At 34.9% G+C, this 20,832-nt stretch overlaps 1 protein-coding gene across 1 annotated transcript in view; it reads left to right on the top strand.

Annotated features, from left to right (window-relative positions):
• Positions 1 to 426: 426 nt before the first annotated feature.
• The window catches only part of NEGR1 (neuronal growth regulator 1), an 845,668-nt gene continuing 825,262 nt past the window's right edge, over positions 427 to 20,832 (top strand). Inside the window, exon 1 of the mRNA XM_081056016.1 lies at positions 427 to 905. Within this exon, the coding sequence (XP_080912142.1) occupies positions 730 to 905 (176 nt within the window). The 5' untranslated portion in view covers positions 427 to 729. The remainder of the gene's footprint in view (positions 906 to 20,832) is intronic.

A 20,832-nucleotide genomic window follows, 5' to 3' on the forward strand; every position in this document is an offset into this window, starting at 1 on the left:
AGGGCAGCGTGCTGTGCGCGCCGCATCTCCCGTTTCCCCCCAGTGTGCCTCCCTGTGCTACACCTCCTCCTGGTACATTCTTTTTCCCGGTTCTTTCTTTTCCTTCTTTTTGCCTCCCGTCATCCCCCCCCCTCCTCGCTGCTCCTCCAGTCCCCGGGCGGGGTTGCTAAGGAAACGGCCGCTTGGCAACGCGCGCGAGCCCGGGGGCCGCCGGCCGCCGCCGCGCCGGGCGCTGCTTCGACTCCCGCTGCTGCGATTGCGAGGCCGCCGCCCGCCCTGCCTCCGCCGCCGCCGCGCCTCCTCCCTCATTCGCCGGCGCGCTCGCCTCCTCGCTAGATGGTGTGCGAGCCGCCCGAGAATTAGACACACTCCGGACTCGGCCAAAAGCAACCGAGAGGAGGTGTAGTGTGGTGCCAGGGGGTGGGAGGGGAGGGAGGGAGGGAAAGCGAAGAGGAGGAGGAGGGGAGGAAAAAACAAAAAAAAAAAGAAAAGAAAAGAAAACGAAAAAAAAAAAAGACAGAGAAACAACACCCAACAACTAGCAGGGGGGGAGAAAGAAAGAAAAGAAACCCACCCACCCACCAAAAAAAAAAAAAAAAAAAAAGAAAGAAAGAAAAAGAAAAAAAAAATCCTGTGGCGCGCCGCCTGGTTCCCGGGAAGACTCGCCAGCACCAGGGGGTGGGGGAGTGCGAGCTGAAAGCTTCTGGAGAGTGAGCAGCCCTAGCAGGGATGGACATGATGCTGCTGGTGCAGGGTGCTTGTTGCTCGAACCAGTGGCTGGCGGCGGTGCTCCTCAGCCTGTGCTGCCTGCTACCCTCCTGCCTCCCGGCTGGACAGAGTGTGGACTTCCCCTGGGCGGCTGTGGACAACATGATGGTCAGAAAAGGGGACACGGCGGTGCTTAGGTAGGAAGAACGGCGTGCTTTTCGTACTTGTCTCAGTCTATCTTTCTGTGTCTCTTTCTACCCCGTTTGCCTTCTTTTTAAGCCGAGTAATAATGCCGATGCCGATTACTATCAAAAGACCACATCTCACGAAAGCCGGGTGCTGATTCTGCCCCAGCCCTGGTCCTCTTACGCTGGGGCAGGTAGCAGGCTGGACTCCTGATGCTAACGCACTTTGCCTGAACGCCAAGTCGCCCTTGGATGAGTGAAGTGGGCGGCTTAAGAGGGGCAGGTGCCACTCTGAAACTCAACAAGGTCTCTGTTTTACTATCATGGGTTACTCTTGGAGAGTCTGACAAGTTTATCAGGTTTGTTTCTGTTTTACTCTCGCCTAAGCGACTTTTCCAAACTGCTGGCTCCCTGCTCCCATTTATTTTCCCCTCACTTGGACACTTAGGCTCAATTTCTCCCTCTTCAGCTTTCTTTCTTTCCTCTTAACTGCTTTCTCCCTTTTCTCCGTGTTCTTCCTCTTTACGTGTTTTTTTTTTTCCATTCCATTCTTACTCTATTTTTTGTTCATTCTTTCCCTTTTCTGTTTTTCATTATTTCTCCCATTTTCTATTTTCTCACTTTTATCTTTACCACTTTAATTTCTGATCCTCTTATTTAACCCACTTTCCTCCACTCTTCACCCTTACCTACTCCCCATTTTTCTTCCTCATTACTGTCTCTATTTTGTGATCTTGTTATTTTTTTTTGACTCATCATTTCCCATCTATCTCCTTTCCCATCGCTGTCATACACACATGCCTCTTCTCTCTAACCCCTTCCAGTACCATTTTCTTTCACCCTCACACATCTTGTTCTTCAGCACACTCCTTCACATACTCCCTGTTTCACATCCTCGCACACACTGGCACTCCCATGCTCTAACAAGCACTTTCATGTCCAGATTCTCTTTTACTGTTTAAAAGGCACACACACGTGTGTACACAGGGTCTCTCTCTCTCTCTCTCTCTCTCTCTCTCTCTCTCTCTCTCTCTCTCTCTCTCTGTCTCTCTCTCTCCTCTCCCCCCTTCTTCTCTCCCTCCTTTTCTTCCCTCTCTGTTTTCTCTACCCCCTCTTCCCTTCTTCCATCTTCAGTTTGACTTGTTTCTCATTCTCCCTTCTCTTCTTCCTCCTAAGCTTGAGCACAGAAATATTTTGTCATTGACGAACATCTGTAGCCTGATGTTAGCCCTAAGGAACACTGTAGAGTGAGCTTCTGCAAACGTTTTCTGCCCTGTGAAAATATAAATTGATGATCAGCAGTGCTTAGACCTAAACAAGGCTAAACACCCTTATTCCTTCATTTCCCATCGTCCTTCCTTCTCCCCCTGACACCCCCACCTGACGTACACCTCACATCTCCCTGAGAGATCTTCTTTCTCTCCACTGGGTGGTAGTTGGCTAATAAGTGTGGATTGTACAAAGTCAGTATACATGATGTGCCTAAGGTGAAAGAGAGTGATATGTTTCTGTTTGGATCATGCAACATAATTTAAATTTAATGATCTGGGATCTGGGTGTGGTATATGACTTTCACTTTCTGAAACATGCTTATGAGTCCGAATTTGTGTGGAATGCTATTATAGCATCTAAAATACTCTAATAACATGCTTTTATAACATATCTTGTTATTTTTGCTGTCAACCCAAATGCCACTAGGTGTATACAAAAGTAACAAATTGTTGCAACTTAGTAAAATACCTTTCTTTTCATTGTTGGTAAAAAGTGATGAACTCTTTGACACATAGAGGATATAAATTAAACCCATTATTTGTGTTTTTTATGTTAAGTGTGTTTTAGAAGTTTGAACAATAGTGGTAAGGATGAAACACTATTTTCAGAGGCTGCAAACGTGTCATGGGAGCTGCAATTTGTAACAGCATATTGCTTATTTGTAATGATCATTAGTATTGTCAACCTAAAGGGTTTGATAGACTGCTTGTCTTTTGATGACATATCTTGGCATTTTGTTTCTAATGGACAATCTAATAAACGGTATGGCTAATTAAAATACCTGAACCCATGTTTTGTTTCTAGGAGACCGATGTTTAGTTCTCTCATTGCTTGCAATACCGAAGCTTCTTTAACTAGTGGGAACAATATATTTCCAGTATTGTTGGTTTGGTGCAGTCCTCGTTTACTTGTATGCACTGTGTCTCCTTTTTTTTCTATATCCTGAGTTTTATAATATCTTGTTTTAGGGAACTTTAGACTTTTAAACTTTTTAAAGAGACTATAACCTCAATCGCTTCTAAATGGTATTTCTAACCAAATACAGTGTTTATTTTTTAATAAACAGAATCATTTTTTCATATGCAACAGAAATCTGATCTGCAATACTTTTTTCCCCAAAGTGATTTGCTTGTATGCTTGAATGCTATTATTTGCTTGTATGCTTGAATGTTAGAATTCTCTAGGGAGTATCCCATTTTTTTACTTTCTTACTTGTCTATAGGTTTTAAACTATTTTAACATATATATTTACAAAAAGTTCTGTTAATTCTCTTTGCTCCTCTCCTGCAACTGATATTTACTCTGTTCATAGAGCAATAGAGACAGAGCTTAAAGACTTAATTGAGTGTGTGTAAGTCAGGTGACATGGTTTTCATCAAATGTAATGTCACAGAGTTATATTTTATGATTTTGCTTTGGATACTTAGAATTGCATTTGATGTTATCCTATAACTCATTAGAAAACCAAACAAAATATATCCTCAAACATACACACTCCCATCAAAGCACAGAAATCTAGTGCTCAAAAGAACACTTTACTGAGTTACAATATATCAGTTTTTAAGCTTTACACAATGTATTCAATTTTTAATGTAACATCCCTCAAAATGTGTCTAATAAAAAGCAAATAGTGACATAACAGTTATCAAATAACTTTAAGTGCTAAAGGCCTGAAAGTGCAAACATGTAAGCCAGTGACTGTTGCTTGTGGTTACATTAATGACACAGAAGTTTAAAGGTCAAATGATCCATTTTTATCTTCTAAGTGTCACAATGTCTGTTTTAGAGAAAAGAACCAAGAAAAACAAAACTTTCTTTAAGTGGTGTTATAATACAAAAGGGAAATTCATTCTGTGATCTACTGACTATATCATTTTGTAAATCATCTTCTCTGTTCAGCTTAGAGGACTTCTAATGAAATTTCATTTAATAGTTTCAACCTTCTTATCATTATAACTTTGCCTTTTAGGTTAGTGAAGCAATATATTAAATGTCAAAATATCCCTTGCTTCTAATAATGTTACTCACTGATAAATCTCTGAAGTATTCACTTGAGCTATTTGGACCTTCTTGATAAAGTATTTAATGATGCATCTATTCAATAAAGTAACAGTTGGTATCTCCCGTACTTAAACTTTGGATTTTAAAAAAATGCATGGATGTCTAGAGTACCTTGTATTTTGCTACAAACACAAACTAATATGTTCATTCATTCATTAAATATGGAATTTGATTGCAACTACATTTAATATGTATATGTATTTTATGCTTAACAAAACTTGTTAATCTGTATATGGAGAAATTCATTTCTTCTCCAGTCTTCATTTTGCGTTCTGTAGCATGGAAGATCTGTGTCAGTGTTTCATGGGGTGACGTAGTAAAGAACGGGAGATGCTGGAACCACCACATGGATCAGACTTCAGGACCTAATATTTCTAGATCAGGAAAACGAAGGGGAACAAAACTCTACTCCGTATCAATACATACATTTCAGACAACTTTTTAAATATAGTTTTGCAGTTACTTTAATATGAGTAAATTGTTTTATTATCACCTTATGAACAAACACAGTTATATTAACATGTCCAAAATGTTTAATATTCTTTGGAAATAATAGAAGGAACATCCCCAATTACATCCGCCTAGTATGTGCCCATGTTTTAAAACACATGTCATTTTTAAACTCTTTCAATCTGTTCCTACTTCAGCTCTTTTCTATAACTTTGTACATTTTAAGCCACTTTCCTGATGTAAATTCAAAACAGTCTATTCTCTGCTTGCTTGCTTTCATCAAAAAAAGGACGAGAGATTCTTTTCTTAAATGTGATATCTCCTTTTATCTTAGCAAAGTTGAACCCTGTCATTTTAATGCAGTAGATTTGAATGGGAGTTATATGAGATTCTAATATGATTTTTCAATAAGGAGGAAAACGTTTGCTTATATCATAGGAAGTACAGCATAGTTCACTGGAAGAAACAAAACTTTTGCAAGTGCATTTGTAAATGGATATGACAAGTATTTATTGCTTCTCAGCCTGTTTGTCTAATATATTTGCCTTTTGATTAGATTACATTAATTAGTCTTTGTATGAAATGCATGCTATTGGATACAAGAAAGTAAATGATATATGTATGAGAATTCAGAATTACCCACAGCATAGAAATCAATTATGCTGTACTTTTGGAATATCATTGGAGTTTCAGATAGCCTGTTGAGTTATTCCTACACATTGATGCTTCACATATTCCAAATACACTGTTCAACTATATAGGTATTTTCAATTTAGAATGTTAAAGGCATTATTTAAAAATCTGTATGCTTATTAAATAATATCATCAAGCAAATATATTTAAAATTCTTAATTTTTTTCCTTCTTAAAAAAATGTGGTAATAGATTGTCATACTGAGTCAATTTGGAAACATGTATTCCAGAATATGGGATAAAATGCTACAATATTACCTGTAGTGATTTTCAGAGCTGTTCTATTGGAATGACATATTGGTTGGTATATTAATATGCAATCATTTATTACATTTACAAAACAAGACAGTATTTTTAAAATGCATACAGAAATGTATTTTTGCCCCATGTTTTTCATTCAGAAGAATTCATAAGTCCATTTAGTTATAGACATCTTTGAACACAAGCATGTTAATGAAGTACCTATTTGAAATAGATTGGCTTTGCAATTAAACAGCTCCATAAAATAAATTAATTCTGCAATACCCGACTTCTGAAGAGTTTAGAGAAATGTTCACATCCTGTATGTGACATTTCTGGGTTGATTGACTATATGGGACTTTCATCTTTCTGCTACTCTATGCTATCGGAGACAGATGATGGAGCTAAGCCCTCAGCCGCGTTTCCCAGTCAGCCACGCCAAGCTGTCTTCAGGCTGTGGTTGGCTGGTGATAGATAGTTTGGGGAGAATGGAGGACACAGTGAGAGGCCAGAGTGTTTCTCCCTCCTTCATTGCTTTGGGCAACGTCCAGCAGTGTCTCCATCTCTCACTGGAACCTCACTCTTCCATCTTGCATCTTCCACCTGATAACAGGCCTTTGGGCTTCTGTTTACCACCTCATCCATTCGTTCTTTCATCCTAGGAGCAGTAATGGTTTCCTGCTGTTAAAACTGCTGGGATGTCTGTCAATCTGAAGTGAGACTCTTATAGGCAGCATATGTAAGGGGTTTTGCTTTCTTATCCATTCAGCCCTCCTATGTCTTTTGATTGGAGCATTTAATCCGTTTGCATTTAAAGTAATTGTTGATAGATATGTAGCTATTGCCATTTTATTATTCATATTTTTGATCTTTTCTCCTTTTTTTTTTTCCATCTTATAGAAATCCCTTTAAGATTCCTCGTAATACTTGTTTGCTAGTAATGAACTCTTTTAACTTTTTCTCATCTGGGAAGCTCTTTATCTGTCCTTTGATTTTAAATGATAGCCTTGCTGGGTCGAGCGCTCTTCATTGTATGTCCTTGCTTTTCATCATGTTGCATATTTTGTTCCCATCCCTTCTGGCCTGCAAAGTTTCTGTTGAAAAATCAGCAGACAGTCTTATAGGACATCTCTTACAAGTTACTCATTGCCTTTTTCTTATTGTTTTTAGGATTCTCTCTTTGTCTCTAACCTTTGCCATTTTAATTACAATGTGTCTTGGTGTGGGACTGTTTGGGTTCATCCTGTTTGGGACTCTCAGCACTTCCTGGACTTGTACGTCTATTTCCTTCATTAGGTTAGGAAAGTTTTCAGTCATCATTTGTTGAAATAAGTAAATGGATGGAAAAAGATATTTCATGAAAATGGAAAAAAACAAAAAGCTCGGGTAGCAGACAAAATAGACTTAAAAAAACAACAACAAGCTTATAGAAGAAACAATGAAGGACCCAGTAACTCCACCTCAGGGTATTTATCCAACAAATTCCAAATACTACTTTGAGGGGATGTGGGGACAGAGCCAGGAGTGCAGTTTCCAGGCTCTCTGCCTCACGTGGAAAGGTGCTGGCTCAGGTAGTAAATGGCCATCAACTGTGATTGGATGGCCTTCAGCTGTGACTAGTTGGCCGTCAGCTGTAACAGAGACCCACTGGCCACTAATATAACTGCTGTGGCTACGCTAGTAGCAAATGGGGGCTAGCAAGGGTGGATTGTGGATTGCAGATCGCAGAGAAGCAGATTGCTAGCTAGTGAGGTTGGTTGGCAGAGACAAGTGGATGGCGGGTTGCAGATAGTGTGGCTCCTGATTCCTGTGTCTCCAAACCAGCTACCAGCGAGAATATAGTGGTATGACTCCCCTAAAAACAAAACAACAACAAAAAAAAAACTGCTGGGATGTCTTACTATCACCTATCTGGCTTCTGAGTTTTCCCATCCTCTTTGTAATCAATTTCCTCCCTTAAGTTCCCTCTGTTTTAAATATCCAGAATGGTTTCAGTTCTCCTGCTAGCACCCTGATTAATACAAAGTGAAAAGGAATAGTTTCAGCGATTTTAATTATGTTTGATTAAATGACTGCTTTGTCCATGCCACCCAAAATGTTGATTGCTAGCATGGATATAGTAGTTGTTTAAGGAGACATGCTTTGGAGTTAACACCATGGCAATATTGTGGCACATTACAAACAAAGAAGATAGATATTTGGGTCTTTTTCCACACATAGATTATGTGAGAATAATAAAACAAATTTATAAATATTAAATTAAATTTAGAAAATAAGGATGTTGGTAGATATATATTGGTAAGATTCAATAATAGTGTATCTTTTTTATTTTTTGGACTGAGCATAAACTCTGCTTGTGCATATGTGATCAAAATGCTGAGTTAATTCTTACAGTATTACCTATTTAGATCAGTAGGAATTAAAGACCTTTATTTTTTTTAAATGTAGCTTAATACTTGAGAGCTAATCAAAGTTTTCAGTTTCTTATGAAGTATATGACCATAACAATGCCCATGATTCAAGAATTTGACCATTGTTGAAATTAGTTTCTCAAGCTACTTGAGTATTTATTAGAACTCAGATAACTTTTCTACTACATCCTGTTCAAAATAGCATAAATTAAGACAGTATGGACATCGTGTTTACATAGAAGAGCTAAGGGAATCTTCATATCTTCATTGGTGTATTGTTGTTTTTTGTTGTAGTTTTTTTGTTTGTTTGTTTTCTCAATCTATTTTCTCTCTTAACTGAATATTAGATAATGTGGCAACCTTTCCCCTGACTTCTTCAAAATACTTCCTGAACGATATTTGTGTAGGTATCTGGCTCCAATAAAGGAAGGTCTGAAAATTGAGTTTGGGAACTTGAACTTGTTGCAACAATGTTGCTAACATTTTTTGATATCAGAGGAATTATTCATTATGAATTTGTATCAACTGGACAAACAGTTAACCAAGTTTACTATTTGGAAGTGCTGAAAAGGCTACGTGAAAAAGTTAGACGACCAGAACTTTTTGCCAACAATTCATGGCTCTTGCATTGCAACCATGCACCAGCTCACATGGCACTGTCCAAGAGGGAGTTTTGAGCCAGTAAACAAATGAAAGTATTGGAACACCCTCCCTACTCACCTAATCTGGCCCCCAATGACTTCTTTCTTTACCTGAAGATAAAGGAACTATTGAAAGGAAGACATTTTGATGACTTTTAGGACATCCAGTGTAATACAACGGCAACTCTGATGGCCATTCCAGAAAGAGTTCCAAAATTGCTTTGAAGCATGGACTAAGCACTGGCGTCAGTGCATAGCTTCCCAAGAGGAGTACTTCAACGGTGACCGTAGTGATCTTCAGCAATGAGGCATGTAGCACCTTTTCTAGGATGAATTCGCGAGCTTAATTATCAGGTCTCATACATATATGCATACTCATATATTCCAGGCTAACATCCGCTGTTATTTTACTTAATGAATCCATAGAAAGATGTGAAAGAATATGTGCATTTGTTCTTTAGTTTATTGTTTCAGGTTTTAATAATTGTAATATCCCTAATAACTGTGTTAGATCTACATGCTTATTGTGATTAAGTACTTTAAGTAGAATTTATGTATCAATAACCTCTGCCTTACATAATTCCTGCAGACATCCTAGTGGGTTAAGATACATTGGAATCATTCAGTGTCTTTAAATTGTAGGCTACAACCTCCTGGGGGGGGGGTCTTGAAGAAAATGTGATGGATATTAAAGGTATTTTTAAAATAAAATGTATTAAAATAGAGTAAAAGGCATTATGCATAGTAACAGTAAGCAAAGTATTGTTTGATTAACTTTTATTTTGTGTGTGTTGTGTGTGTGTTTGTGTGTGTGTATGTGTGCATGCTGTGTCAAGATTTTAGATGTATTTCTTACTGTGGATTTCGGAAGAAAAAGTTTGAAATGCACTGGTATATTTGTAAGATTTTGAGATACAGTTATAATTTTAAGAAGATTCAAGATTTTTAATTATATAGGAAGGCTTTTGCCATTTGCATTTATAATTAGTAGATAACAGGAACGGTTCAAAATAACAAAATGTCTATTGTGACCTAACACTTTTTTCTGTTTCTACATCAACTCATGGAGCCTCATCTTCCTTTCTCCTAAGGTTTCAATTAAATACAATCAATAATGGTACAGAGGTAGAGAGAATGGACTATTTGCTATAGATGAATAACTCTCAATTGTGAAAGGGAGCTACACACCTCAAACCAGAGCAGAACTTTTGTATCATTCCAAGCATCTTCCAGAGGTAGGTCAACAGTACTTGATAAACCACAGGTACTGATACTAGCTGATAGAATTTTAATGTGGTCATATGGCTTTGATTTACAATGTTGAGGAAGTTATCTATTAACATAGTGGTTTCTAAGCCATATCAAGTTCTGGATCCTGAAATTGCACCTTTGATGCTCTTAAGCGTCCAGCTGGCATGAGAATTGGTCTTTTAATCACTTTCTCTAGGAAAAGAGGAATATAAGAAAGGAAGAATTTGGCAGTTTGCCAGCATTAAGTGTTGCTCTTTTCAACAGAAGCCAATATGTTATACTTTGTGGATAGCTGGTAATTTGTTCAATTTAAGGAAGACGTTTATAACCCTTTCCAGTCCATAACTAAATTGTTACTGAATTTCACTAGGTAGTTTAGACACAGGTCCAGTGTTCATGCTCATGCTGCCAAACAGGGTTTTGTTAAAGCTATAGCTACTGCTATAAAGGAAAGGTTTTGGATGATTGAAATAGCCATGAGAGACATGTGTTCTGTTGTCTTCAGAAACCCCTTCTCTCTCATGGAACTAAATTGAATTTAGAGATGTTAAAAGGATTTAGAAGATATTTTGAACATAAGAACTATAATCAGAAGGCAAGAGAATATTGTTTATATAATCTCTCCAATAACATCACATGCTATTGTATCGGGATATTAAGTGAATAAATCAAAGGGATCATAAAGTTCTCCTAATCTTGTAGATACACTATTTCATATAGGAGAACACACTTAGATATATTTGATTTGCGAGTAACCTATTTACAAATTGGTGTCCTGGTAATCAATCAGCCGAATAGATAATGGCATCTCTACCACTTAACAAATTGCTTTACACATTATTAGTGCTCAAAACCTGAATGTTGAATGTAGGAGTTGAAGGTGAAAGGGAGGAAGGAAGAGATAAAAATATGTTATGCTATATAAGTGACTTATAATAAAGTTACCTAAAATGTTAGATCACTGAGATGACATAAAATTAAGCCAACAAATTGTACTATATGGAAGAATTTCAATAAAAAGGAATAAATGTCAGTTTACAAAATTCATTAAATAATTGGAATAATTCTAGACCTATATCCTTCCCATGATGAAGAGATGTACATTGAACAAATTGAACTTCAATGATCATATTTTACACTCAGGAATATATGTCTGCCTCCCAAGGTACTAGTCCATTTATGTTTATTTTTAAAGATAGATAGTAGCTCTGTACCTTGGCCTGAAACGGGATGAGAGACCAATGTTTTGGAATATGTTCACAAAAAGGAAATCATATATAACTCTTTGAGTAATTGCTCACTTGTCTTCTTGTGCATGTCGTTAATCAGTTTTTTTACTCTTACATCATTAATATGAAATAATAGATATGAAGTTTTTATTTTATTTAGAATATTTTAGCTTTTGTGCAGATTTTTATCTTTTATTGTAATCGTCTAGTTGCATTGAAAAACCCATCATGCTTTGTGGTATCCAGAATGGGAGTGATGAGAGTGAGTTCCTACTTCTCTACTTACTGGCTATTGACTTGAACAAAATGCCATGCCGTCCCTTAGTACCTTCATAGCAAAACTACATGGATAATACGAGATAATGTTGTAAAAGGCTAACGTAGTATCCAGCATATTGTAAGCACTGAATTTATATTAGCTAATTATTTTATGCTGGTTTTCTTTTCCTAATCTCAATCTCATATTTGGTAGCACTGTTTACTTATTGATAAAGGTATGTTTTTTCCTGATTTAAAATTACTGTACTAATTATTTGTGAACCCATTGTACAGTATTTGTTGACCATATATTTTCCTTGTGATTTTGTTAAAATAACATTTGTGAAGTAGTACCCTGGGGTGTCAAATGGTGAGTCCTGATTCAACAAAAGACCACGGAAGGAATTTAAATGGAGAAGTTTATTATTCACAGGTCCTGGAGGAGGTACAGGCACACTTGCGGGGGTCACATGGGGAGGTCAGTGCAAGATGCAGGCAGAAACAGTGGCAGGACCTAGAGCATATGCTTCTACTAAGGTCCATGGGTGGAGTGCTTTAGGATTCCCTGGCCAAGGCTGGGTCAGTCAATTCAAACCAAAAAGAGTAGGGTCTTATCTAAGGGATGTACAAAGGGAAGACACAGCGGGGGAGGCAGGAGAGAATGTTGCTCACAAAGACGGCTGGGGAGGTGATATAAGGAACTTAAATTTGCTTGTGTTTCTTCAGGCTGTTATCTGCAGCTTGGGCTGAAAGGAGGTGCTAGTGTCAGACGTTCAAGGCCCTGCAGGCCTTTTGGACACACAGAATGGACACACAAAGCAGCAGTGGAGTAGATTAATTTAGCTAAACTCTTGACATTTTATATTTTAAAGATTCTGTTTAATGGACAACTTGTATTTGTTGTTGTTGAGCCTAATATGCAAATGAAATGACTCCAAATCTGGAGGTAGAAACATACCAAAAGAGGTTTTAGTTATTAGGGTGCCGACCTAGAGCACTCTACTAGCAGCAGAACCATACAGTTTATGCTCAGCAGACTGATGGTGACCTGATTACCTTACTAGAAGAAATCAGTGAAACTGGGTGGTCATATGCAACATCGAGGACAGAAGAAGAAATGAGGAGACAGAGAAAAGAAATAAGACGGATTAGAAAGTACAATGTGATGACAGTAGAGGAGTCAGAGGGTGAAGATTAATATTTGTGACAGAGTTTAGAATGGAAGAGGCGGTAACTGGTGACAACATTGGAATAGTCTATAAGAGGGCTAGACTGTTCTTTTTTTAAATAGCCAACTGTGTATTCCAGATGGGGTAGCAAGTAATTATTCAGGATTAACTATACCTTCATGGTATATTTACAACATCTGTTATTCTGAAGGCAGTGTAATTCAGAAACAGTCTGTATGTGCAGAACTTTCTGTCTATATTGTGATTTTATTCATAGTCGATAAACTCGGGAAATACGAATGCTTACTCTAATTCTGCATATTTGCCAAAGGCACAGTAGAATGATTTAAGTTCATAATCATGATTCAGATTCAACTAACATTCACTGAGCTCCTACTGTATATATATGATATACCTTAACAGCAATATACAATAATTTATTGCTTTCCCAGTTTTATAGCCAAGTAAATTAAGACTTGAGAAGGTAAGGTCATCTGCCCCAGGTGAACAGGTCGTAGCTGAGCCAGAATTCAAATCTAGGTCCTTTTATTCCAAGGCTAGTGACTTTTCTATTGTGTCTCTCACTAAGAGAAGATCAAAACAATTGGTTAATGTATTGCTTATTCAGTTAGTAAACATTTATTAAGCACCATCCTCATTTTAACTACTGCTAAATTGACAATGATAAAAATAATCAAAAAGGCATGTTACGTATTTGAGGAAACATGTTAAATTATTTAAATTAGGTTAAGTACTTAGCATATATTAAATAGTAATTAGCATTTACTAGATTGGAAAATAGTGAAAATTGTTAAAACTGAAAATCTCTTATCCAAAATGATTTCATCCCTAATGATTATGAAGCTATTGATAACACAAGAAAAAAAAAACACACACAGCTTTTGGTTGAGCATTATGCAATGGTTACTTCACTGAATCCTTGCAGTACCTACAATTTTTCTACTTATTATTAGAGAAACAAACTCATAGAAGATGAATCACTTTCTAAAATTTAACACAGCTAATAAACTACATAACCAGGATTTGATCCTAGGCTCCTGTGTCTCCAAAGCCCATGTTCATTTTTTTTTTTTTTTAAGCCACAATGTTTCCAATGGTATACTGTGGTCCTTAACAGAAAGGAAAAGTTGTAGTTGCTTGCTGTAGTTTTCCAAGTCTCTAACTTAATCATTTGAATGCTAATTCTAGTATAACTCTAAACAGTGAATCAAACTGATTTAGAACTCTCCTTTGAAAATGGCTAGGCCACCTAGAGTATTGAGCACCATTGTTTTAAAAGATAGATGGGGGAAGAAAAAAATCACAGATCTGAAAAAGATACTTTTATTCCAGTTTCATTAAACATGTCAGTAATATGTTATTGAATCTTTTGTTTAATTGCAGTCAATGTAAAATGAAACGTTGGAATTAGGTTGCCTTTTTCTGCTAGCTGGTGGATGAGGTATATCTCATAGTTTATAGCCTCATGGAACGAAAACTCGTTTTTATCTGGTGTGTAATTTAAGAATCTTTTTAAATGTGTTTACATATCCACCTTCTACATATTTTACATGTACCCTCATGAGGAGAATGTTTAATGATGACTTACTCCTTGGCTATCCAAAGCTTTCCCAATATAATGTCCTATTTTTGTCTTATATCATTCAAGAACACTGTCATCCATTTCTAGTCCAATTCTATCTCCTCATTCTCTGAATTTTGAATTCATACACCTTTCCATTTTATAATGTTTATTCTATCAACTTTACATTATAGTATATTGTTATCTCTTTTGATTCTACAAAAGGATATGCCAGCCATTGTCTTATATAACAGTCTTTCACTTATTGCAAATTCTTCACAGCACTTTGCATATTGGTATTTGTGTAAAATACGTTTACTAAATTATAGCATCTTAAATTGATTTGCATGTTCCTTTCTTCTATCAGGAATTTGTTTTATTTTTTTCCTCTCATTTTGTAGTTTTTTCCTTCTCATAGGGAACATGTTCTATGAGACATTCGTTCACCATTTTTCGGCATATAACTATTGAGTCCCTCTCATATACTAGACACTTTTTATAAGTTTGACATACAACGATGATAATATATAAGGTCCCTTCTATTGAATTTACATTGTAGTTCAACCTGTGTTCTTAAATAGTATAATGTAGTGTAAAGAACTTATATTTGACATTTTACTTTACCAACTATTAGCTCTGTGGTCACAAGCAAGTTATTTGTTTTTTTTCTTCGACTCAGTTTTCTTATCTGTAAAATGGAATACTGGTAGCTACTCTGATACTGTACTTATTGTGACTTCTAGTAATCACATATGTGAAGGTATCCTAAGCAATGTTCAGTGCACAGTTTGCACTCAATGTCAGTGTATTTTCTTTCCACCTTCCTCATCCTTTCTTTAATAGAGCTGTAAGTTATGGACATATCTATCTAGGTAAATGGAATGTTACATATTACATTGTGCTTTCTGTATGCCATTTCTTCTCTAATAACTTCTGAGGCTTACCTATTTTTAATTCAAGGCAGCTTTCTGATACTTTGAAAAGTAGAGGTAATCTGAACATGTGATAACTATCTCATTTATCTTATCTACTTTTTGGACTCATTTTCATTTCATATGAGATGATTTGCCTTCATATCATCCTGTGTTTAACACTTTTATACATGGATTTCCCCCTAAATTTGTCAGTTCTGGCATATTCTGAATGTCTATGAAGGATATATTTTCTTCCTCACATAACTTCTGTTGGCCTCAAAACCTTTTGTTCCATCATTATCTTTTTCTTCTAAAATCCTACACTTTTTTCAATATCTTTGCGTTATCATTTTTCTTGGTTAGAAAGGCAATATATGTAAGGAGCACTTCATAATAGCCCCATTTTACCAACAAAGCAAACAATATTGAAATTCTTCTGCAAATAATTCTTCATTGAAATAACACTTACATACTTTTTCTGCTTCAATTTATGATGTATTTTAAACCTCCTCATCCCAATGGAATGGATTCTACTTCTCCCTAATTTCAATGATTGATGAGCTAATTTTCTCACCTTTCTCTGGGCATCCTATAAATTCTCTTCATATTTGATGTATGTAATCACTTGGTATCTGGTAGGCAGTATCTAGACTTTTCTATAACACCTAGCTTCTAGGTGCCTACAATTTGCATATCGTTTTTATGGAGAAATCACTAAAATGTAAATTATTGTTAATTTTCTTTATTTATATTAAAATTCTTATTCACCTTTCTTATGCTATATAAGAATATTGTGCTTTTTCAAATTCCTCCTAAGCCGTTTAATATCTTCATTATTTTGCTACTTTTAGCTACTGATTCATGTGTATGTATGTTGTGCCCTTAAAAATATCATATTTCTTTGAATCATTAAAATAAATGGATCAGGAAACTGATTAAAATTAGTTACCACTCTGTAGAATGGGTTATTGAATGTAGTACCTAAACTATAAGTGTGAGAATTTAATGAGATGGAGTTTGTAAAATCCATAGCATCATGTCTGGTACAAACCAGACAACAAATAAATGTTAGCTATTATGATTTTTATAAATGTTATTAACAATAGACCTTCAATGATATTTTAGGTTAGCTGACAGCAGCCAAAATCAAGATTCTCTGGTAAGTTGCTCACTTCTACATTCTCCACCATGTTTCATGGACTTGTTTCATTAATTATATTTTTTATTTCTGATAGGCCTTCTTGCTGTTGTCCCCTCTTTTATGGAGCTTTCTTCTCTTCATCAATTGATTTTCCAAAATAGATTTTCAATAATTTCCAAGTTCTATTCATTTTCTAAACTTAGCTCAATGGTAATTTTTTTTTCATGAAATCATAGTTAATTGTTTAGAATTGAATTTTTGTTTTTAGAATTGAAAAATTTAAAGCAAAAATTTAAATACATGGAGATACATATTCCCAAATGTATATCTTCAAATATATGCATTTATGTACATATTCTCAAATTTATTTACTTCATGACACTGTTGTGACACAATTACCTTGTATTAATGCTAGATGTAGCAAAATGTGTTTGGTGAATACAGTTTCTTACTTATATTTTAGTTATTTATATACATGTTTTATAATATACCAGTACTTCACCCAGGGCTTTTGAAGGCAGAACTCTTACCTTAATTTCTTTTGTATCCTCGGGGCCTTGGATAGGCTTGAGGAGTCGAAAAATATATGTGGAAATGAGTAAATAAATCTACAAAAAAGTAGTTTCTCTCCATAGTGTTTTCCATGTTTAGTGTGAGTATGTACTTATGAGAGACACATGTATTCAATATGTTACTTTATTATAATTTGCTATTAATTAACATACTTTTTACACAAATCCCAGTTGGAGTACATGTTAAGGTAAATATGTATGGACATCTCCCTTTCTTAGTGTTTATTTTAATGTTATATTAACCACTCACCAGAAATTTTGTGAGGCAGGGGGCCATGTTTGCCATGGAAATATCACTGTCATATTCCCAGAAAGTGTTAATATCAATGACAGTATAATGGTACAATAACATGGATAATATCAGGAATTAAGCAATGTGTTCTTTTTTAAAAAAATGTAACATTATCTGAAAATGAGATTTTTTTTTTTTTGGTGGGAGGGTGTTGGGGAGTTGATGAAATAAAAGCACTTGAATTCTAGAGTGAATGGTGCTATAGTGCTTTTCCCCCAATTTTATTTAAGTCGAGGATCATAAAATAATATATCATAAGTTGGGAGGAAGAATTCAGTTTGAATCTAGTAGGACCAATCAGATTTCATAGTGGGAAAATTGTGATGAATATTGTGTTATGACAATGATGATAATGCCTATGATTTCTATAGCCTAATAAGAAAATATTTTTTAAATTTATAAAATTGGAAAGCAAGCTCATTGGAAGTTTTCCAAATATCTTATAAGTTCCTAATGGGTATAATTCATATCACATGCCCTAGGGATTTGAAAACAGGGTCCTTAGTTTGGTTTTAAAGGTAAAAAACTTTTGGTTTCTAATGCCAGCTGTATATATTACCAGACATTCAGTGGGACATTCAATAAATAGTTTATTGACTGATTGTTGGCATTTCTTTAAACTAATCTTAACCATTGACTTGTTATTCCTTAGCAAATTGGAGACATATTTTAGGATCAAAATTAATTCCTAATGGTAAAGTAAATTGTGGTGTTTGTATCTCAGTTATTTTCCATAGTGAAAATTTGAAAGAGGAAGTTTGATATACTCTAAACATACATGGCAATATAGAAACTGAGTGACTTTAGTACCACAAAACTAAAGTTAAAGGCTAACAAAAATTATCTTCATAAAAAAGTGTCAATTTCTTATCTATAGTATACTATTTTCATTTGGTATTAGCAGGTATGTTGGTGTTCAGACAGTCAAACAACTATCATCAGTCCACATACAACTAAAACGAAAGATTATCCAAGAGTTTAGACTTAATATAGCTTAGCGAAAATAGCTGACATATAGTATGTATATAAATTGGTAATAATGGTGTAGTATACAACTTTTGATTCAGAAAAAAATGTTATGTAGAGTTATTGAACTTTTAATGAAGAAATGACTTTTGAATAAATACGTAAATTTTGCTTATAAAATGGAAAGCAGCAAACGGACAAGACAAAGAAAGAAACAAAAACTCATAGACAGCAGTTTAATGGTCACCAGAGAGTAAGGGTCCCCCCGATGGTGGTGGAAGAGGGAAAAGGAGGCCAAATATATGATGATGGAAAGAGACCTGACTCTGGGTAGTGAACACACAATGCAATATATAGATAATGTATTATGGAAATGTACATTTGAAACCTATATAATTTTACTAACCAACGTCACCCCAATAAATTTAATTTAAAAAAGAAAAAAATTACTTGGCACAGTAGTTTATATAATTAATTATAAATTAATTACATTAACGTAAATCTTAAACACACAAATATATAAAATAAGTTCTTGCTAATGATTTTCCATCTAGAGAAATACTAGACTTTGGTACATTTTCTTACAATTTTTCCTTATGTTCAAGAAGAGAGTTTTCTAATAAGAACTAAAATATTGGCAATTTAAATGACAATTGCTTCATCACGAAAAAAGTCTTTACATTATTAAACATTTTATGTGTGTCATTCAGGGCAATATTTTTTGTCATTAAAAATAATTCAGCTATGTAAATATTATAAAAATAATTAAATAGTTGGAAAAAATGTAAATATTACTGTAAAACAATTAGTCTTCACATATTAATTTAGTTTGAAAATGAACAATGAAAGACATGTAGGAAAATTTAAATCAAAGAAAAGAAATGGCAATTGTTTAAAATATATTTAAACATTTCATTATTTTTTCTATATTAAAAAGCCTTAAAATAGTCTTTAGTTATTTAATAATAGACTGTAAATAATCTCATTAAAATAGAAATCAAGATATGATTATAGTAAATTTTGAATAAAAATTTAAACATTTTTTCATAATTGATAAATAATAAATGTATCTTGAAATATCATATTGTTTATATGTTATCTTAAATATCACAACATTCTTATGGAGGAAGTAGGGCAAGTGTTAAAATGCCAGTTTTACAAATTAATAAACACAGATTTAGATATGTAAAGACTTCTTGGTTATGAACAATAATTATGTCTTACAAGTATCAAAGAGTGGATTGGAATTTAGTCTGAGTTTGTGTTTAATACACCTTCTTTTATGTTACTGTCTGTACAAACCTGAAATACTTACAGATTTTACTTTATTTTCAAGGGGCTCTAGAACATTTGGTTTAATTTGGTCTCCATAATAAACCTACCCCTCATAGCTAATGATACCTCTAATTTTTAGAAGCCACTATATCCTATTTTGTTCTCCATTCCCCATCACCCTTTATGCATTTCCATTGAATAAATGTGCATAGAGTAAATAATGGTAACATCTAAGAAGAAATGAAATCATATGAAGAAAAGAACATTAGGGAAAGAATAATGAAGTGAAAATGACTTAATCTTTCTCTTCTATTACACTATTGCCAATTTCTTCTGTCTTTTGTTGTTGTTGTTGTTGCTTTGAAGCCTTCTTCCCTTCATTCTCTGCGTGAAAACAAGAAAGTACCAGGCAAGAATGAATATCTGTTAATGCTGGTTCTTTAGCCGGCTGAACAGTGAAGAAATTATATTACCACTTCACTTAATTTGGGGGATAGGAGGTCAGAGGGAGATAATTCTTTGCAGAAAGAAGTGCCTACATAGCAGTTGTTCAAGGAATGTAGAACAGACTATTTAAGTAAAGAGACCTTTAAATTCTATGGGTTATGTTTTTCATCCATTTTGTTTAGTTTTGACTAGCTCATTCATCACAAGTTTTCATTTTTTTTAATATTTAAGTTTTTTTTAAAAAAGCATATACTATTTAACCTTGGAAACAGATTTTCCTTCCGTTTTTCATCTAAAAAACTATTCAAATGTAAAAAACACAGAACACCCTTTTAGAGAAATAAAACATTGAATTTATGTAGGTAATTTCCACTAGTAAAATAATAGAGCACTTCGATCACTCTTGATCAGCATTTCCCCAAATGGTGTTTTAAGGAAAGCTAATCTATATAATGCTAATATAAGAGAAGCTCCTTTAGCTGACCTATATTTGAAAAGTACTCTTTATTTCCGCTAAAAACATTCTCACCAGTGCACACAGAATGCAGTAAATTTCTCTTTAATACGCACATGAATATTTTTTTCCTGTCAGTTGAATTTTGAGATTATCAGAGTCAGTTAAAATATGAGTGTGATAAGGAGATTTTTTAAAAATTTATTGGGGTGACAATTGTTAGTGAAATTACATAGATTTTAGGTGTACAATTCTGTATTACATCATTTATAAATCCCATTGCGTGTTCACCACCCAGAGTCAGTACTCCTTCCATCACCATACATTTGATCCCACTTACCCTCATCTCCCTCCCCCGACCCCCCTTAACTTCTGGTAACCACTAAACTATTTTCTGTGTCTATGAGTTTTTGTTTCTCATTTGTTTGTCTTGTTCTTTTGTTGTTTTTGGTTTATATACCACATATCAGTGAAATCATAGGGTCCCCTGCTTTTTCTGTCTGACTTATTTCACTTAGCATTATACTCTCAAGATCCATCCATGTTGTCACAAATGTTCCTATATCATCTTTTCTCACTGCTGAATAGTATTCCATTGTGTATATATACCACAACTTCTTTA

Source organism: Rhinolophus hipposideros, assembly GCF_964194185.1.
Source record: "Rhinolophus hipposideros genome assembly, chromosome: 8".
NCBI classification, from domain to species: Eukaryota; Metazoa; Chordata; class Mammalia; order Chiroptera; family Rhinolophidae; genus Rhinolophus; species Rhinolophus hipposideros.